A 19,710-nucleotide genomic window follows, 5' to 3' on the forward strand; every position below is an offset into this window, starting at 1 on the left:
CCAACCTCTGCTCTTCATGCACATGTATCTGCATGCATGTGAACAAATACACACATATTTACATGCATGCTGGCAAATACAAAACAAAATGCCACATTTAGATCAGTAACAATCTAGAAGTTTGTTGTTAATTTTATAACTCCAACTTACCATTATGGACCGAAGACCTCGTGCACCTGTTTTTCGTTCCAGTGCCAATCTAGCTATGGCTTTCAGAGCATCCTCAGTAACATTCAGTTCACACTGTAGATGAAAGATAAACAAAAATTTAAGTCCTTGGTGATCTTTTGCTAATACAGTCACATAGCACTTCATCTACTAACCGTCATGGCCATTATTAATCTTCCAGATCCAGAGATTTTTGTAAACAATAAACAAGTTCTAGAAAGCTAAATAAAAGACTCAGAAACAGAGCAAGAAGTAAAGGCTGCTGTGGCCTCTGTCTCTTGAAAGACCTGACCCCATTCAGACTAGACTGACTCTTAACACTTAGACCTCATTACCGATGACCTTCATTGTCTCCGTAAAATTTTGTTTTTGCTGTAGTGTTAGGGATTGAACCCAGGGCCATGCACTCTACCACTGAGCTACACCACTAATACATTTTAGAGAATGTCATCTTACTCTGCATAAAAAAAAAACAAACTGAAAGTGCAAAATGTGAGACAAGTCTGTCATTTCTCATGATGCTTTAGAATGTCATCCTCAAGTGATATTTGTCTTTAATCAATTAACCAACAGTAGTATCATTATTATGAGTAACAAGCTTGTTCCTTGAGCTCAATGGTAAAGTGCTTTCATGGAAATAGAAAAAAATACTTAGAGATCCTAAGTTCATAAAACTCAAAATATCTTTTACTCGATTAGATGTGCTGGCGAGAGTGACCTCCATGTTTGGATGTGAGAACTAATAAATTTACACAAAAGCATATAAAATATACATAGATATGAACAGCAAATGTACTTAGTGTAGCAAAGCTGAAAGGACAATTTGGTCCATTTGGCTCAGAGAGCCTCAACTAGGCTGACACTTCTCTCTGTATCTTTGTACTTTTTGCTCATTTTAATACAGAAAAATAAAACAACTCACAAGTGCTGAAAGCAACACACCATGCCTTCCTCCATTACACTCAGTGAAAAGGAGGCTGGTACTCCAGATGAACATGTTCTCTCTTAATATACTAGGCTAACAATAAAATTTTAATATCAAAAAATCATAAAGGAAAAATTAAAACCTAACCTTATCCATGCTGAATAAGGCCTGATATTGAGGAATAACAGCATTCCGTGGCTCAGTTAGTATTTGTACAAGAGTCTTCTCATCTAGGCTATGCAAAGGAACCACCACAGGCAACCGCCCCACAAACTCAGGTATCATGCCAAATTCAATGAGATCTCTGGCTTCCACATGGCGGAGTAACCGGTCTTTTTCCTCAATGTCTTGATGAGTATTGGATTCTCCACTTCGATTAGCAAGGTCGGCAGCAGCTGCAGCCCTTCTGCCCTTTCCCAGATTAGATGGTGTTCCAAATCCAAGATACTATCCAAGAAATGACAGAGATTATACACAGTAAGCTGGTGTTTCAACAGTGCCGTACATCTACAAGGCCCCTATGAAACAAGGTCAAGAGGTTAAGTGCTCTGACAAAGGGCTTGCTTCTCTAAGTAGCAAAGCTAAGATTTGAATTCAGGTCTTAGATTTCCAGCTAGAAATGCCCTAATTCCCAATAGGTTAAAATTATGTGGCAAATCTTCTTTGATATGTCCTTGATTCTTTAACATTACTATTAATTTTACATATTTCTACCATCAAATCCATTTTGGAAGTCTGAAGAAGCACTAATAATGATCACTATTAGAACATATTTCCTTGCCTTTGGTTACAGAAACACAAAACAAGCTTAACTGTTACATGAAGGAAAAAGATCCCCTGTTAACTTACGTAGAATTTCAACAGAAAAAAAAAATTAACTAAAATAAGAATCTAACTGTATTGGGGTTGAATGAGGCTTCATTCCATGACTCGGTATCTGTGACCAGAATGTAGACTATGAAACTCTTACTTAATAAATTACTACTTAAAATTAGTACATTAAGGCAAGAGTTCAAGGACAACTTAAAGCAGACTTAAAGCTCGTCTGTAATACACTTGGACTGCCATATAAAGTGATGGGGGCTACTAGATAAAGCACAAAAGCCTGAAGAATACAGGGGTGTTCTCAGCTTCTTGCCGCCATGTTATCATTACATTTTATTGTAAGCAACTGACTACTGTGTAGGATGTGTACCCTGAAATCCAAGCCCAATTAAAATCAAGGCTTATGAGAATGTTCTATAGGGGAGGCTGGAGAGATGGCTCAGTGGTTAAGAGCACTGGCTGCTCTTCCAGAGCCCTGCGTTCAATTCCCAGTACTTCACATGGTGGCTCACAACCACGTATAATGGGGTCTGATGTCCTTTTCTGTCATGCAAGCACACATGCAAATGGAGTACTCATATACATCAATTATATAAATAATTTTTTTAAAGTTAAAAAAATGTTTTACAAGAAACATCAATAAAATTCAGCAAAATCACAGCCCTTTTCCCTACTCCCTCTAAGTTCTTCCTTCTATTTGGAAAATGGGCAATGAGACAAGCTGTTTGCTTCCCCCATCTGCTCTCGTTCGTTTGTTCCTCCTGCAGCAAATCTCAAACAGTACGAAAACTCCTTAGACAAAATATAAAATTAAACTCGTCAAGCTACACCATGACATCCTGGCTGATCTGGAACTTACTGTGTCAACCAGGCTAGCCTCATTCACAGCGATCAACCTACCTGCTTCTGAGATCGAATAGCTAGTTCATAGGTATTGGAAATCTTGTTACTCTAAAATTTGAACAAGGGAGATATACACTGTATCTTTCTAAGAAAATCCAATGGCTGGTAGAGTCACTGTGTGAACAAAAGCTCAGCGCCCACCCTGTGCAACTTTGTTACACACTGCCAATGGAAACTTTATGTACAATGTCAATTGAAAACCTCAGAACAACTTACTTTTTCATTTTTCCTCCTGCTAATGATTCTGTCCAAACCGTTAAAAGCACCAGATGCCACAAACAAGATATTTGTTGTATCAACTTGAACTGTCTCTCCACGTAACTTTCGAGAATTCTTTTCTGGAACATTGACTATTGTGCCTTCTAGAAGTTTTAATAAACCCTGAGGATGAATGAATTATAGCATTACCATATGTAAAGACATTATTATACATCAAATAACAAAATTCAATGGGGGAAAATAATACGTGGTTATGGTCAATGAACTAACGAAAACTCCCACATTTCTATAACCAAAATAAAAGCCAACTGCACTTATCACATTGGTACTTTATAAATTAATTGTAATTCAGGAGTCATCTAAGAAAGTTGAGTTTGATGGTAAAGGCTTCCTCTCCCTTCTCCTCTCACACCTCCCCTCCTATCACTATATAGCCCAGGCTGGTCTCAAGCAGTGATCCTCTTGCCTCAGCCTCTGGAGTGCTGGATTATAGGCAAGAACCACCACACCTAGCTTATGGCAAACTCTTAATGCAGACAGAATGATGACTCTTGTTAAATGGCAATAAAACAGTGCAAATAATCAAAACTGAAACAGTCGATTTTTCACATAAATTTTATAATTCTAACAATTTTATAGTCAACTTAGAGTGTATAATTTGAGATGCCTTTATAAAAAAATTATCCAGCATATTTTATAAGTATGTCATGATTCTCTCTGTGTCTGTCAAAAAAAAAAAAAGTAATAGCAGCAGCATTTTGGTTTGTCATAGCTAATTATTAATGTGGCAAATAGGCCACTATGACATTAATCATGATTCTGTAACAAATGAAACACTATTTTATTCCATCTCCTTTTTGAGATCAGTGTCATGAAGCCTAGGTTATTTTCAAGTTTACTATGTCGGTAATGATAAATGATAACATTGAACTCCTGATCCTCCTTCCTGTGCCAAGATTATAGGTGTGTGACACCATATCTGCTCTTTTTCTTTCCCTTTCCTTTCTTCTTTACTTTTCAACTCTCCTTCCCTTTATTTCTTTTGGTGCTAAAGACTGAACCCTAGGCCTTGAGCACACAAGGCAAGCACTTTGCACTTTAACACTGAGCTACACCTCAGTCGTCATACTAATCCTATAATTAAATAAGAGGATTAAGAAACAAGCATAGATTATTTTTGTCTAGTCTTCAGTCTTCTAGAAATGTTTAAAAGGACCTTAAAAAATAAAATTAAAATAACTTAAATTTCCTACGAAATATAATTTTGTTTTTAAAATTATTTTATTTTATGTGCAACTGGTGTTTTGTCTGCATGTGCAACTGGTGTTTTGTCCGCATGTACGTCTGTGTGAGGGTGTTGGATCCTGGAGGTGTGAGCTGCCATGTGGGTGCTGAGAATTAAAACCAGGACCTCTAGCATAGCAGTCAATGCTCTTAACTACAGAGCTATCTCTCCAACCCCAAGAAATGCAATTTCTTATTTAAAATTACTAACGACCTCTTTTTAGGATCTTATATACTCCAAATGGTATATGAAGCTAGATGTGGTAGCACATGCCCATTATCCCAGGATTCAGGAGGAAGAAACAGGCATACTACTGCAAATTCAAGGGCAGCCTGGACTACATGGATCTTGTCTCAAAAAAAAATCCCACACTATAAACAAACAAACAAATAAATAAAGTGGTATATGAAGTTTAGGGTGGGAGAAATAAAATATAATCTAATTGAATGTGAAACCAAACGTACAATATTTGGGAAGCTGATGTATTCCCTTCCTTTTAGTGGGCTTGAACAAAATATTCAACTGCTTACTTGCTGAACGCCTTCTCCACCTACATCCCGTAATTGATGAATGCCTGGCACACTGCCAATCTTATCTACTTCATCCAGGAAGACAATTCCTATAATTTAAGGAGGATTCTATTTATAATATGAAAAAGAAAGTCACAAGATAGTCTCAGCTTTAAAAGACTGGATAGCTACAAAACAAAATTATTCAATTATTTTTTTACACTTAACATCTAAAAGCATCATCATCTAAGAATACACTTTCTCATTCATCTTCTCGTGTAACAATTAAGAAACTGATCCTACGGTATATAATTTGAGAATGATAACCAAATGTTCTCTGATAACAATTATTTACACTCCTAATAATGTATTCAATTTTTTTCTTATGGGAAGGTAAGATACAGCATGTAGGCATGTGACATTTATCAGAACTAGTAAAACTTTAGTTTACTCTCCCTATCTCTCTATTCCGACCTCCATTAGTGTGTGTATGTATGTGTGTATGGGTAGGGGCATGTACATATGGCACATGTGACAGTCAGGAGACAATCTGCATGATTGGCTCTCTCCTTCCACTAGGTGGCCCCTGAGGACTGAACTTAGGCTTGGTGGCAAGTGTTTTTGTCTGCTGACCCATCTCAATGGCCTAGCACCTAGAGCTTTGTCTTAAAGCAGTGGTTCTCAGCCTTCCTAATGCTGAGACCCTTTAATACAGCTCCTCATGTTGTTGTGATTCTCCCAACCATAAAATTATTTTGTTGCTACTTTGTAACTGTAATTCTACTGTTATGAATCATAGTGTAAATATCTGATATGTGAACCCAAAGTCGTCATGACCCATAGGTTGAGAACCAATGTCTTGGGCTGGAGAAATGGCTCAGTGGTTAAGAGTTCTGTCTGCTTTTCCAGAGGTCCTGAGTTCAATTCCCAGCCACCACATGGTGGCTCACAACCATCTACACCCTCTACTGCCTTCTTAGAGCCCTAATATGCATAAAATAAACAAATAAATAAATAAAATCTTAAAAGAGAACCACTGTCTTAAAGGAATCTGAACAGGAAGCTGTTAGGTTCTTCATGTAAGAACAGAGAAAGGAAATGCAGCACCTGTAACAATCCTGGAGGAACAGGCTAAAATTTTTCTATACGCATTCATTCTAAACTCTCGCCTTCCCCACCCCCGGGCACTGAAAATCTGGAAAGGCGTAAGAATAAGAAAACCAAGACCTAAAAGAATATAACAGCCTGTTTTCAGCCTACCAGCTATCTCTGGAGCCATAAGACAAGGCAAACAAGCATGCTAGAAAGTGTGTAACACTGGGTACTTTCCTATAATTAAAAAATGTTAGCCCTCAACTCAGAATGAGAATTATACTACCCCTTAATATGAGACTGCTTTCTCAAGACACTTCACCTGGGAACAGACAAGCCACACTTACAGCATACCTTGTTGTGCTTTCTCTACATTGTAATTGGCATCTTGGAGCAGTTTGGCAATCACAGATTCAATATCTTCACCTACATATCCAGCCTGAGTCAAAGTTGTACAGTCACAGATAGCAAAAGGAACATCAAGGCATTTAGCTAAAGTTTGTGCCAGCAGGGTCTTACCTACAAACAAAGATAGTAACTAAAAATATATTCTTACATTTTTCTACAAAACTAAACTTAAGTATACAATGAAACTTAAAACATTGTTACATCTGTTCTCTACTATATTTGGATTTATTTTATTATTCCTTTTACAAAATTAGAGATTGAAATAATTAATAAGTTAATTAAAAAGTTAGGGATTAGCCCAAAGGAACACACTAATATCTCAAATTCAGCTTAGGTATAAATAGCGAATAATAATAATGTTGCCAGAGCAATCTTAGATTTTGTTTTGTTTTTGAGACAGGTTCATGCTATAACCATGACTGGCCTCAAACTTGTAGCAATCGTCCAGCATCAGCCTTTCAACTATTAGGATAACAAACAGGCATGAGAGCCAGAATCCACTGTTATTACAAGGGTTAGGATACAGTATCAGTCCCTATTTTTAAAAATGTGTAGTAAAGTTTCTCAAAATGTTAGTTACCTGACCCAGTTGGTCCAAGCAGCAAAATATTACTTTTTTCGAGTTTGATGTCATCATGAGAAGAATCCAACACTTCACCTCCTCGCTTTTCCTGAGGCATTTGCTGATTCACCTGCTGCTGCATAGACGCCCCTAAGGCATTGCCATGCGGGCTAATTCCAGCAATCTGAAGCAGCTCTGGGGACAAACAAAGGGGTAACTAGAGTTGCACCCAAATGGACTTGAAAAATGTTCCACACGCTACTACATCCAAAAACAAGCACCTACTGCAAACAACTCAAATATTTCAGCACTGCTCTACCTAAAAAAGAGAATTTCAAGTTGACAAGTGACAAACACATGACTGTAATACAATGAGCCTCAAAGAAGGAACTGGAACTCTCCTCCGTATTTACATCAGTGTTTAAATATGCACGTCACAGAAGATAGCACAACAGAACTGTGTGCTTCAGCTGCCAACCTCCCCTCGCCTCTAAACAGCGGCACAGTCATAGAAACATTCCGATCCTGTTTTCTATCGATCTATCATGCTGTTTTCTAACAGCGCTATTACCTATTAAACACACAGCTGGGTGCTCAGAGGATAAGCATGACTGGTTTCAAGATCCTATGCAGAATTAAGGTCTTTCTGTCTATCTGTCTCCTTTCTGTACAAATGAAAAGCTGGACTATAGAGGAAAAAACAATGAGACCAAGTATGGGAGAGCACACTTTCCCAGTACGGGAAGCAGACGTTAGCAGAGCTTTGAGTTCAAGGTAAGTCTGGACTATATACTGAGTTCCAGGCCAACCAGAGTTACATGGGAAGAGAAAAAAATGAAGAAGAAAGGAGAAGGAGGAGGAGGAGGAATAGACAAATAGGAAACTTGGGTTCTAGCCTCAATTTGGCTGCCTCCTGCTTATGGAACCTTGGAAAGCTACCTAGCTCTCCTGGACATGATTTCCCAACTACCAAAATACTATGACACCAGCCTTTTCTAAGTCTATTCCTGTAAAAACGTTTCTTTTAGCAGGAAACCAAGTGTGGTAAATCTCAGTATCAATGGCCTTATTTGACTAACTCATTTTACGGGATATCAATCAACAGGACCCTTCAAGTCCCTTCAACACGAAATACTTAACTAGAGAAGATAACACTGCTGGTGAAGTGTTAGTTTACAAAAATGAATGTTCATTCTTTTTTTCTGCTTGACTAGAAGAACTCAGAGTCTTTAAAGACTATCAACCTTGTAAACAACCAAACTGTCCCCAGTTCTCATCACGGAAGGTAACTGTGACTAAGTGATTATTGCATATAATTCTGGGTTTTATACTAGTTTATATTTTATGTGTATGAATGCTCTGCCTACATGTGTACCACAAGCATGGCTCTGTCCTTGGAAGTGAAAAAGAGGGCACTGAATTCGCTGGAACTAAGGTTACAGATGGTTGTGAGTCACCATGTGGTTGCTGGGAACTGAACACAGGTCTTTGCAATAGCATCAAATGTTCTAAACCACTGAGCCAGCTCTTCAGGCACCTGGGTTACTTTTAAGCTGCTTCTAAAAAATGAGTCAAGACTATCATAATGCTGTCTAGTGACCATTTTAATCAAGCCAACAGAATAACAACAATTTAGTCATACCAATTATTATTGTCCTAGTTTATCAATTATTACTTTAAAAAATCATCATGCCTAAGGCAAAAGGTTATTCTAGTCATTAAGATTACTAGTCTTAATATACACAGAACTCAATACATACAGAAACTGAGTTGTAAACATCTGAGAATAAGTCACAATATTATTATCCACATTAGGCAAGAAAACATACTCTGCTGAGTTTAGCTGTTATTGAAAAAAATTTTCTTTTTAATCTCTGGGAAATCCAATTAGGAACTAAATTAGTGGCTCCTAAAGGAAAGGACTTAACTTTGATTTAGCCCTGCCCAAAGAAGAAAAATGATTTAGATAAAATAATATTTTAAAAAATTACAAGAGATAAATAAATTATAATGGAGTTATATGATATGTATTCTAACTATTCAATGACTTAAGGTTAAAAAAAAAAAAACCGGAGAGGCCAGGGATGTGGTCCAAAAGGTAAAAGCAGTAGCTGGATAACAAGCTTGAGTTCGACGCTGGAACCCATGTGAAGTCTATCACCTTTACTGAGAGAGGCAGGGCTGGCCTGGAACACGCAGTGCAGCAGCAGAAACAAGAAAGATGCTGCTTTAGTGAGGTGAACTCCTACCAGTTGTCCTCTGACCTTCATACGTGCTGTGTTGGCCCATATTCACAATGAAACAAACGACTGATTTAACTGATAATGATGTTTATTTTTCTATTTTATGGGTATGTGCGCTGGATTATACTTTGAGATGGGTCTACTTTCAGTGAGCCCTCCGTTCCTGCTGGGTCTCACTCTGTAAGTAGTCATCCACAGTGAGAGCTATGAGCAAACAGGTTAGTGTGATGGTAGTGGTATGGAGCACAACAGATTGTGTGTGTGTGTGTGTGTGTGTGTGTGTGTGTGTGTATCAATAGGTAAATTGCTTATGTTTCTGTCTTTTAGTTTTCTCATCTATAAAGTGGGGATGAAAATAAAAGTTTATGCCTTGCAAGTTTGGAAAAGGTTAACATACATAAAAGAGCATAGTGACTATAAGATAAGAAACACTTGCTCTTATTACTGCTATTTTCCAAGAGTTTAATTACTCACACACACACTAGGGATATAGCTCAGAAGCAGAGCACTTGTTCAGCGTGCATGAGGCCCCAGGTTCAATCTTCAGTACCACCAGAAAAAGAAAAGAAGGAATTACTCACAGAGCATATATGCAAGCTAAGGATTTTATCTGGCACTCAATTTAAGAAACAATGTTGGGGCTAGAGAAGTGGTCCAAAGGCTAAGAGCACTGGCTGCTCCTCCAAAGGTCCTGAGTCCAATCCCCACAAACCACATGGTGGCTCACACCATCTATAATGAGATCTGGTGTCTTCTTCTGGCCTACAGGCACACATGCAGGTAGAATGCTATATAAATAAGTCTTTAAAAAAACCTGTTATGTTCCAATAATGGAGAAAAGCCACTTATATCTAAGAGCTTTATGTAGATCTCTAATTTCCAAAGGGACTTAAGAATACTTAAAAATTTATTTTAGTAGTAGGGTATGGTGGCACATTCCTTTAATCCCAGCAGAGGCAGGCAGATCTATGTAAGTTTGTGGCCAGCCTGGTGCAACATAACAAGTTCCAGGACAGAGACAGAGAGACAGAGACAGAGAGAACGAGTAGGAACACATGATACAGTCTAAATGTGGATGTCACAGGACAACTTTTTAGCATTGGGTCTTTCCGCCCACCTAGATGTGGGTTCTAAGATTTGAACTCAGATCATCAGGCTTTGCACATCAAATGCATTATCCTCTAAGCTTATCAGCCCATTTATATGTATAAAATTTTTGTATTATGTATGTGTTATATGACTTTTGTCTAATGCCCTTAAAGTTCAGAACCAGAAATTCTACATAGGACACAACTAAACTGTACATAATGGTAAATTATACTTAAATGTTTGAAATATTTGTTTATAATCCAATCAACTCAGTTACAAACTGCTGTAACTGAAGCTCTTAGCTACTATAACTTGTTAAAATGTAAATTACATCAGGTGTCTCTTACCATAGTAGACATTTGGTCTGTTACCAAATGTACACGACATTAAATTGCTGCATCTATTACATGATTTACTCATTATAGGTTTATTTTAGTAATTTATATTACTTTCACTAGATATGAGCCCAAATGTATTCACATTGATTACATATTTGATTGTATTTTTAGATTTGAGAAAGTCTCTCTGTGAATACTCAGGCTAGCCTGTGACTTGCAGTGTAGCTCAGAGCAGCCTTGACTTCACATCCTTTTGTCAACTGAGTGCTGGGGTTATTAAGCATGTACCACACTGGATTTAGATCTTACATTCTTACATATAATTTAGTTCCACTGCACTGTCTTTCCCTAAAACTTTTTATGTGTGTGTGTGTTTTGCCTGCATGTGAACCACTTGCCTGCTTATTGCCTTTGGAGGCCAAATAGGGTATTGGATCGCTGGAACTGAAGTTACAGGTAGCTGTGAGCTGCCTTTGTAGAGTAGCCAGTACACTCAGCCACTGAGCCATAGGACTCTAGGCCTTTTATTGTAATACTGATATTCACCGAGTATCAGTATTTCCATAAATTTAAAAATAGCTTGGTCGAAGCGTAATGACACATATCTGCAATTCCAACCCTCTATAATCCAAGGCCAACCTTGGATACACAACTAGACCCTGTACCAAGCACATACATGCTCATACCCATGCACTCATTCATACATAGGAGACAATATAATTTTCTCTGAAAATAGTGGTGGTACATGCCTTTTATCCCAGCACTGAGGAGGCAGGAGGATCTCTGAGTCCTAGTCTTAAGAGCCAGTTCCAGCAGCCAAGGCTACACAGAGGAACCCTATCTTAAAAATTAATGAAGGGAGGAAGGGAGGGAAGAAGGAAGGGAGGGAGGAAGGAAGGGAGGGAGGAAGGAAGGAAGGAAACTAATTAGACATATTAATTTTTTATTAGATTGGTTTCTCTCTATGCAATGACACACATGTTGAGGTTAGAAGAGAGTTGTGGGAGTTGATTCTCTCTTCTATGTAGAACCAAAGCATTGAACTCAAATCACCACAGTTACAATTATCTTTACTCATTGCACCATTGTACTGGTCCGCAAAAGGTAAGCGGCTGGAGAGATGACTCGAGAGTATTGCTCTTGGACAGGAGCTGAATGTCACCACCAGCACCCATAATGGGCAGTGGAACTCACCTGGAAGTCCAGATCCCAAGGACCCAACCCCTCTCTGGCTTCCATGGACACCTGCTCTCATTTGTACTTATCCACACACAGAAACACACAACAAAATAAACCTTTTGTTGTTTTGAGACAGGGTTTCTCTGAATAGCCCTGTCTTTCCTGGAACTTGCTTTGTAAAACAGGCTGGCCTCAGAGATCTGCCCCGCCTTTGCCTCCCGAGTGCTGAAATTAAAGGGTTGTGCCACTATCCCCCAGCAAAATCTTTTTAAAAACTATCTAAAATATAGAAGTTATGAAAAATTGTCCCAAAGTTATATCACATATAATAGACATATTTAAATAGTACACATGAAAGATTTGAATCATCTTTTTGGTAACATACAAGGTGAATACATCATCACTACCACCAAGAGGCTTTACTGAGACAAAACTCAGAAACAATAAAGAGTACAGACAGGGCCTGAGGGAGGAGACTTACTTGTAAATCTGTACTCATCCTCCCGTCTTCTTATTTCTAACTCTAAGAAAGGAGATAAAAAGGGCAACATGAAATATTATATATTTGTTTAGTTTGGGGCAGACAAGAATGAATGCTAACTTCCTGCCTTCTTCCAAATTCACTTAAAGGATGTATTTGTTGTTTTCTGCTTTTCATGTTACATAACAATTTCTATATAACGTCCTTTCTATGTTAAACGAAACAAAACCAAGCTTAATAATGGTTGCCCAGGTATTCACAGTCACATAAGTAGAATTTTTAAAATTATCTATTTTAATAGAATAATAATTTAAGTATCATAAAAGTTGAAGTTGTTCATACTATAAGCATGAAAGTTTTTGCTCTTCCAGCACCTCTTACAATTTAGGTATCAATTTAATGACTGAAAAGAACCAGAAAACAGTTGCTGTATGACTAGACTACATTCTTTGGACCATATGAAAATGAATGACCTACATCCACTGTTAGGTATGACTTCTGTTTTCTAAAAATAAGGTCAACTCATATTACCACATCATTATTTTGCAATAAGCTCAACAGGTGAAGAGTGTCTTCATTAAATCAGTTATTTATTTAGTAGCTACAAAAAGCAGTTAGCAGAAATTTCTCATACTGATACTGTATGAACCTAAAATGTTGGGAATTATAGACCTAGATCAGAAATCAGGACTCCCTGAAACAGCAAAATAAAAACCTAAATATTTTCATTTTATTTGAATTGTAATTTATATTAAAAAAAATCATTCTACTACTATACTTTACTGTCTATAGTAGCTTGAGATTACATAGTACAACGCTATGTTAGAATTTCAGATTGACAGGAATTACACTGAAAATCATTTACAAATTTGCCCTTAACCTCATATTCTGGAGCTGGAAGACCCCCCCCCCAACAGAGTTCTGGATATGCTGTGTTAAGTTATCATCTTCACAAATCTCTTGCCTAAGCAAATGAAATTCTGTATCCTGAACCCAAAAGAGAAAAACTAGAGTTGTCCAGAGCACTGTATCAATCTGTGCATGGTAATCTCAATCCAGCAGCCTTCAAGGTTTTGTTGTTTTTTTTGTAGTGCTAAAGATCAAAGGCGGGGGCCTTGTGAATGCCAAGCAGGGGCTCCACAAGGGAGCTTCTCACACATTCCTAAGGAGACACTCAAGAAACACATTGTACTTTTCGACTCCAAGTTTTAAGAAACAATACTTACCTAAAAGTTAATGCACTTTAGCATTTTTTGCTGTCACCTACTTAAAAAAATAGTACTGGAAACGTACCAAAATAATTTCATAATCTACTATGAGATAATTTAAAATGTTGCACTATGGTAAAATGATTTTCAAATAAGAGTTACAAATAAAGATTAAGCATAATAATCTCCATTGCGGTCAATTACCAAAAACACTGACCTCTAGGTGTTAATGATGTCTGCTTCTCAACCTCTGCTTGCTGTCTCAGATTAGCTGGAATATTATTATAAATTCTCTTATAATGGTTATACACGGCAACTGAAAGTACTTTCTTAGCAAACGACTGGCCAACAACATACTTGTCGAGGTAGTTATAAATCTGAAAAATGATTAGGTATAAAAAATTTACTATGAGCCATCCTAAGAACAAACACATTACAAAACCACACTATCCACGTTTTCTTAAGAGTTTCAAATATGAAAAAAAGACTGCCATTAAAGACGACGTGTCTAGGGCTGGAGAGCTGGCTCAGTGGTTAACACGGCTTGCTGCTCCTGCAGAGGACTGGAGTTTAGCTCCGGCACCCACATCAGGCGGGGGAGCACTGCTTTTAACTCGACCTCTTCAGCCTCAGCAGACATCCTCCCCAACCCCCACAGAAGCATGCACACCTACACATACGGAAAAAAAAAAAAAAAAGAAATGTTTTAAAAGGTTATCCAGTTACCTGAACAGCAACTACAAAGTTCTGTTCTCTCCTCTGGGGTGGGGGCAGTGCTTGGGATCAAACCCAGGGAGGGACTTGGATGTGGCCTTGTATGTTCTGTCACTGAGCCACACCCTCAACTCGCTTTTGTTAATACAAAATTAAGCTCTGTTCCACGCTTCATATTACCAGCAATTTGGAATCAGGCATCAACTTCTTGAGTTTTTAGTGAAGAAGAAACTGTTAAGCTGGACATGGTGCTACAGATCTGTAATCCTTTTGTGTAGGTAGAGGCAGGAGGGTCAAGTTCAAGACCAGCCTGAATGACATAGGGAACACCTCTCTATAATAACACACACACCCAAAAACACACACCTAAATTTGATAAATTCCTAAAAAGTTAAATCACTTATGTATTTTTTAGAATGTCCAAAATCTACACAAATTAGCAAAGATATAAAACCTACTATTACAATATTTTTGCATAATCATTTCTTTAGCTTTAAATTATAGTTTTTCAAATCTTACTCATTCCTTACAAATTATATCTCTATATTACTAAAAATGTCATAATACACATGAAAATAGACATACATGAGTGTCCTAAATAAACACAGGAGTGAATACAAGAAGGCAGCGAGTAAAAAGTAGTGTAAGTTTGCAGACCACTGAGAGATGGCCAGAACAGAGAACATGGGACCACGAAGTAAGGGCTTCTGGGTTTTCAAATACACACCAGGTATTCAAAGGAACCAGTGTATACTTTCTCATATTTCACAGGACCAAATCACACTCTCTGAAACTTCTACAAAGAGTTATGGTGACACACACAGGGCAGCCCTAAAGGTTGTCTTCCGGTCTATACACACACACCATCAGTACATGTATGTGCATGCATGCATGCGCGCACGCACGCACACACACACACACACACACACACACACACACACAGAAATTAAAAAACAAAAACAAAAAACTCATAGCTAGGCACAGTATAATACTAGCACTTTAAAGATAATGGCTGGAGGATCAGTTCATCTTCAACTACAGTGGGAGTTCAAGGTTAAATAACCTGGGCTAGTGGGACCTGGTCTCAACAAACATAAGAAAACAACCTGTTTATACACCATTAGGACTTAACATAAACAGGAATGTCTTCGGAAGAAAAGGCTTCTACCTTTTTGGGGGGCGGAGGTGGTTTCTGCTGGAATGCCAACTTCACAGCCTCGGCTGCTGACTCTGGTTCTTTAATTATGCTTTTCTTTGAGTCTGCTTCCGACAGCACAACAAAAAAATGATGACATTTTTCACACTTGACAAAACGGGTGGAAGCTGAAAGAGAGGTCAAGAGAAAGAGGTCAGTTGTGTTCACCTAAAAACCCACTGTAGGGCTGAGGGTGTGGCTCAGGGTCCAGGACATCTGCTAGTTGAACTTTTGTCCTCTGGATGTGGCAGCACATGGCTGTAATCTTGGACTGTGAAGCTGAAGCAGAAGGACCAAAAGTTCAAGGTCATTTTGAGCATACAGTCATAGGCCAGCCTAAACCAGAAAGTAAGACCTTATACCAAAACACAAGAACTAGTTAAACAACAACAAAACTGGGCCAGCAAGATGGCTAATGGGTTTAGGTATGTGCTTCTAAGCCCGAGTTCAATCCATGGAAGTTATCCACTGATCTCTATATATGCACACTCATAAAATAAATGTATTAAAAACAACTATTTTATTTATTTCCACTAGATTCTTTTCCTGATCTAAAAATCATTAAAAGATCTGATTGTAATCCAGCTTTCTACTTACTAGAGATAATTTTTAAAACTAGTTTGAGAACATAGACTAATCATATACTTTACTGAAATCCTTGAATGAACTGTTTACAAAAGTGTAAATTTTCTATATTTTTATGAAATTTTTCAATAAAGTTGAGATAAAACAATTTTAGCTGAAAATATAGGATACACATTTTTTCCCCCAGACAGGGGTTTCTCTATGTAGTCCTGGCTGTCCTGGAGCTTGTTCTGTAGACCAGGCTGGCCTTGAACTCAGAGATCTGCCTGCCTCTGCCTCCTAGTCACCGTGTGTAGAGGCACCTTGGTGGGGGGGCAGAAGAGGGAATCCAATCCTCTGAAAATAGTTACAGGTGGTTGTCAGGCATCCAACACAGATGCTGGAATCCGAGCTTGGATCCTCTGAAAACCAGCAAGCTTTCTTAACCACTCCAGTCCTGTTTCCATTTTTAATCACAAAGCCAGTAAGAATCTATGCTGGGGGAAAAGAGGTAGGTTAACCTAAACTAAAGGTGTATGAAAAATCCTTACAGAAACCCACTACTTTGTAAGTTAACTTAAATGCAATTTAGGGGATAAAGAGGTGGCTTGGTGGTGGTAAAAAAAAAAAAAAAAATGCTTACTGCTCTTGCAAATGACCTAGATGACTTAGGTTCCAGTCCCAGAACCTCTACATGGTAGCTTACCCCATTTCCAAGGGATCTAATGTTCTCTTCTGGTTTCCTGGGCCCCTGCCTGCACACAAGTGTTACACATAAGCCCGTGCAGATATACACACATATATAATTTTTTTCATCTTAGTCTTAAATATATTTTTTTTAACTTTAACACAATTACCCTACACAAGTGGACAATGAAAATTTCAATGTCGGGGTGGGGAGGAATCTCCTCTATAAGTTAGTCAGGAAGAGCACAGAAACCTCCCAAAATAACACAAGCCATTGCTCTTAGATAACCACCAAAACTAGACAATAAAACCATAATGCTAAAAATACAACACACTTGGTTGTAGGACCCAGGAGAAATCAAGGTAGAAATGACCTGAAAAACTCCCTACTGGCTAGCTTTCACAGTACCGGAAGTTGCTGTGAGGTTACTGGGGTAATACCCTGCACCAGACTCCCCATGTTACAATACTGACCTGCTGCCAGGTAGTATACCCACTAGTGCAACAGTGGCTCAAAGTTTATGGTAATAACCAACTTCTGAATTTGATCTGACATCTGCTCCACTGGAAGGAACTCATGCCTGGTACCCTAAACCTGGCCAAAACCCCATGACTTCTGAGGTCAAAGGCCCCGGTGGGAGGGGGGACTTGCTACTTATCTTGCTAAATGGACATGCTGTCAAACTGCCTTCTAAATATTTATGTTTATAGATAGATTACTGTTGTCCTCAACCTTCATCAGGGAAGCTCTTCTTTGTAGTGGTCAGCAGCTAATGCAAAGACTGATTTACTAGTCAAAGTGCTAAGAATAAATGATTACTGAGTGTTCAGCACTAAATGAGACACTTTCTATCAATCCCTCTGGCCCCACACAACAAGGATGGAGGAAGAAGAGACAGAAAGAATGTTGAGAGCTGGAGGCTGGGGAAGACTTGTAAAATACTGTCTTTTGAACATGATATGGCTACTACTGTACCTATGAACAACACACTACAACTGTAGCTACCTGTACAAAATCAAGCCAATGAGATCAAGTCAGCATTTCAAAAGGCTGCACTAACTAAACTCCGGTAGTGGTGGCTCACACCTTTAGAAGGTGAGATGACAGACATGAGGCTGGAAAGAGTGTTGGGGTACCACGTCAAGTAGAATGGGCAAACCGGGGTTGATATCAGGAGCTTCTTGCAGTCGACAGGAACTACGGCCGAGACCCACAGCTGGACAGTGTGCAGAGTGAGACTGGAGCCCAGCAAAGCCCTCACCTCAAGCTCAGGGATCTATGCAGAAAGGTGGTGAAAAGCTCCTAAGAGCCAGAGGTGAGGGATGACTAAGAAAACAGTGTCTTCAGACACAACAGGACTGATGCACATATGAATCCACGTATATGGCAGCATGCACGAAACCTACACAGGCTTATGCCAGAAGGGCAAGGAGACAGGGGTCCTACCAAGAAGCTATCTGTAATTGATACCTGCTGAGAAAATACAGTTTTCTGTACCGGAGTGTCACTGGATATGTCAACCACACTTATCTAAGAGTAGTAAGCCATCACAAAACTATCTCAACAGTATTTTTGTGTCCTTTTATAAATAAACAAGGTTCACTCTGGCAAAATTTTGTCTTAATTGGTTTACTGTTTGTTTTGATTTTCATTTCTGTAGGGGGTTTTAGGAAGAAGACTTTTGTTTCTTGCTTTTTTTTGTTTGTTTGTTTGTTTTAAGAGAGAACTTTTTACTTATTTTTTTTTTCAAGACAGGGTTTCTTTGTGTAGCCTTGGCTGTCCTGGACTAGCTTTGTAGACCAGGTTGGCCTCGAACTCACAGAGTGCTGGGATTATAGGCATGCATGCCCAGCTTAGGGAGAACTTTTTAAAAAGTTTTGTGGGTAGGTAGGTAGGAAGAATCCGGGAGGAAATGAGAAGGGAGACAAACATGATTGAAATTTATTGTATGGGAAAAAAACTTAATAAAGAAAAAGTATATTCTAGGAGCTGGAGAATGGCTCAAGAGAGTATACTGCTCTTATAGAGGACCCAAGCTTGCTCACACTCACTGTTAGGAGGCTCGGCTCACAACCACATGTAACTCTAACTCCAGGGGGGTCCAATGCTGCTAGACTCTGTGGGAACTTGTTCTCATGCAAATACCCTCAGCGATACACACAGACTTATACATTATTAAAATAAAGCTTTACGGGGCTAGAGAGATGGTTTAATAGTTAAGAGCACTGCCTGCTCTTCAAGAGAACCTAGGTTCTATTTCCCAGCACCCACATAGTGGCTCACAACCATCTGTAACTCAAGTTCTCGGGGATCCAATGCCCTCTTCAGGCCTCTGTGGGGACTGCACACATGTAGTGCAGTCATACTTGTAGGCAAAATACCCATACATATAAAATAATTTTAAAAATTATCCTCAAAAATAAAATGAATCTTTAAAAAACAAAAACCTTTAAAAAGATATTCTATTAAAACAACTTATGTGTGTGCACATGGACGCACAGACACACAACAAACACACAACAAACACACAGATATTTTGGAAGTTCTAGTAGCAAACTTTAAACTATGAGAGGACCAACTTATACATGCTTTCTATTTACTGATCACCTAGAAATGTTAAAAGGTAAAAAAATCAAGCCCTCTAAATCCACAAATTAACACAAGTTCAAATATATAATCACCATTTCCCATCAGAGAGAAAACAGTGAGTATCTTTGTTTTATAATGAGGTCCAAGTTCACAGCTGTTACTGATGGTAAACAGGGCAAGGATTAAAGGGCAGAAAGGCCTCTCATCCAGTTCAGGCTGTGTGACAGGAAAATCTGGCTTGAAAACAGATGACCAAAATATTTCTCTAAGGAAATTAGGTCAAAGGGAAAGAGATTAAACACCAACATACCTCATCTGTGCTTGATATTGAAGGGCTGCTTAAATATAACTTGAATACTGAATATAAAATACAAGTTTATAGTGAAGTATGTTTGGTATAAACTCAAGTTCAATGACTCAATTTTATTTATTAAAATACTATGCAGGTGACACGAATTATAAGGCACAATTTTTAACTCTTAAAAATACCCTAAAGCGGGCTACACATTCCCATGGCTGAAGAAGG

General features: G+C 38.4%; 1 protein-coding gene across 1 annotated transcript in view; it reads right to left on the minus strand.

Annotated features, from left to right (window-relative positions):
- Clpx (caseinolytic mitochondrial matrix peptidase chaperone subunit X) overlaps positions 1-19,710 on the minus strand; it is a 36,379-nt gene that overhangs the window by 3,998 nt on the left and 12,671 nt on the right. Inside the window, exons 4-12 of the mRNA XM_060384879.1 lie at positions 15,317-15,471; positions 13,652-13,811; positions 12,227-12,268; positions 6,915-7,091; positions 6,281-6,445; positions 4,856-4,944; positions 3,038-3,202; positions 1,241-1,540; positions 151-243 (exon numbers count right to left, since the gene is read on the minus strand). Coding sequence (XP_060240862.1) covers positions 151-243; positions 1,241-1,540; positions 3,038-3,202; positions 4,856-4,944; positions 6,281-6,445; positions 6,915-7,091; positions 12,227-12,268; positions 13,652-13,811; positions 15,317-15,471 — 1,346 coding nt within the window. The remainder of the gene's footprint in view (positions 1-150; positions 244-1,240; positions 1,541-3,037; positions 3,203-4,855; positions 4,945-6,280; positions 6,446-6,914; positions 7,092-12,226; positions 12,269-13,651; positions 13,812-15,316; positions 15,472-19,710) is intronic.

Source organism: Meriones unguiculatus, chromosome 6, assembly GCF_030254825.1.
Source record: "Meriones unguiculatus strain TT.TT164.6M chromosome 6, Bangor_MerUng_6.1, whole genome shotgun sequence".
In the NCBI taxonomy this organism is placed as follows: Eukaryota; Metazoa; Chordata; class Mammalia; order Rodentia; family Muridae; genus Meriones; species Meriones unguiculatus.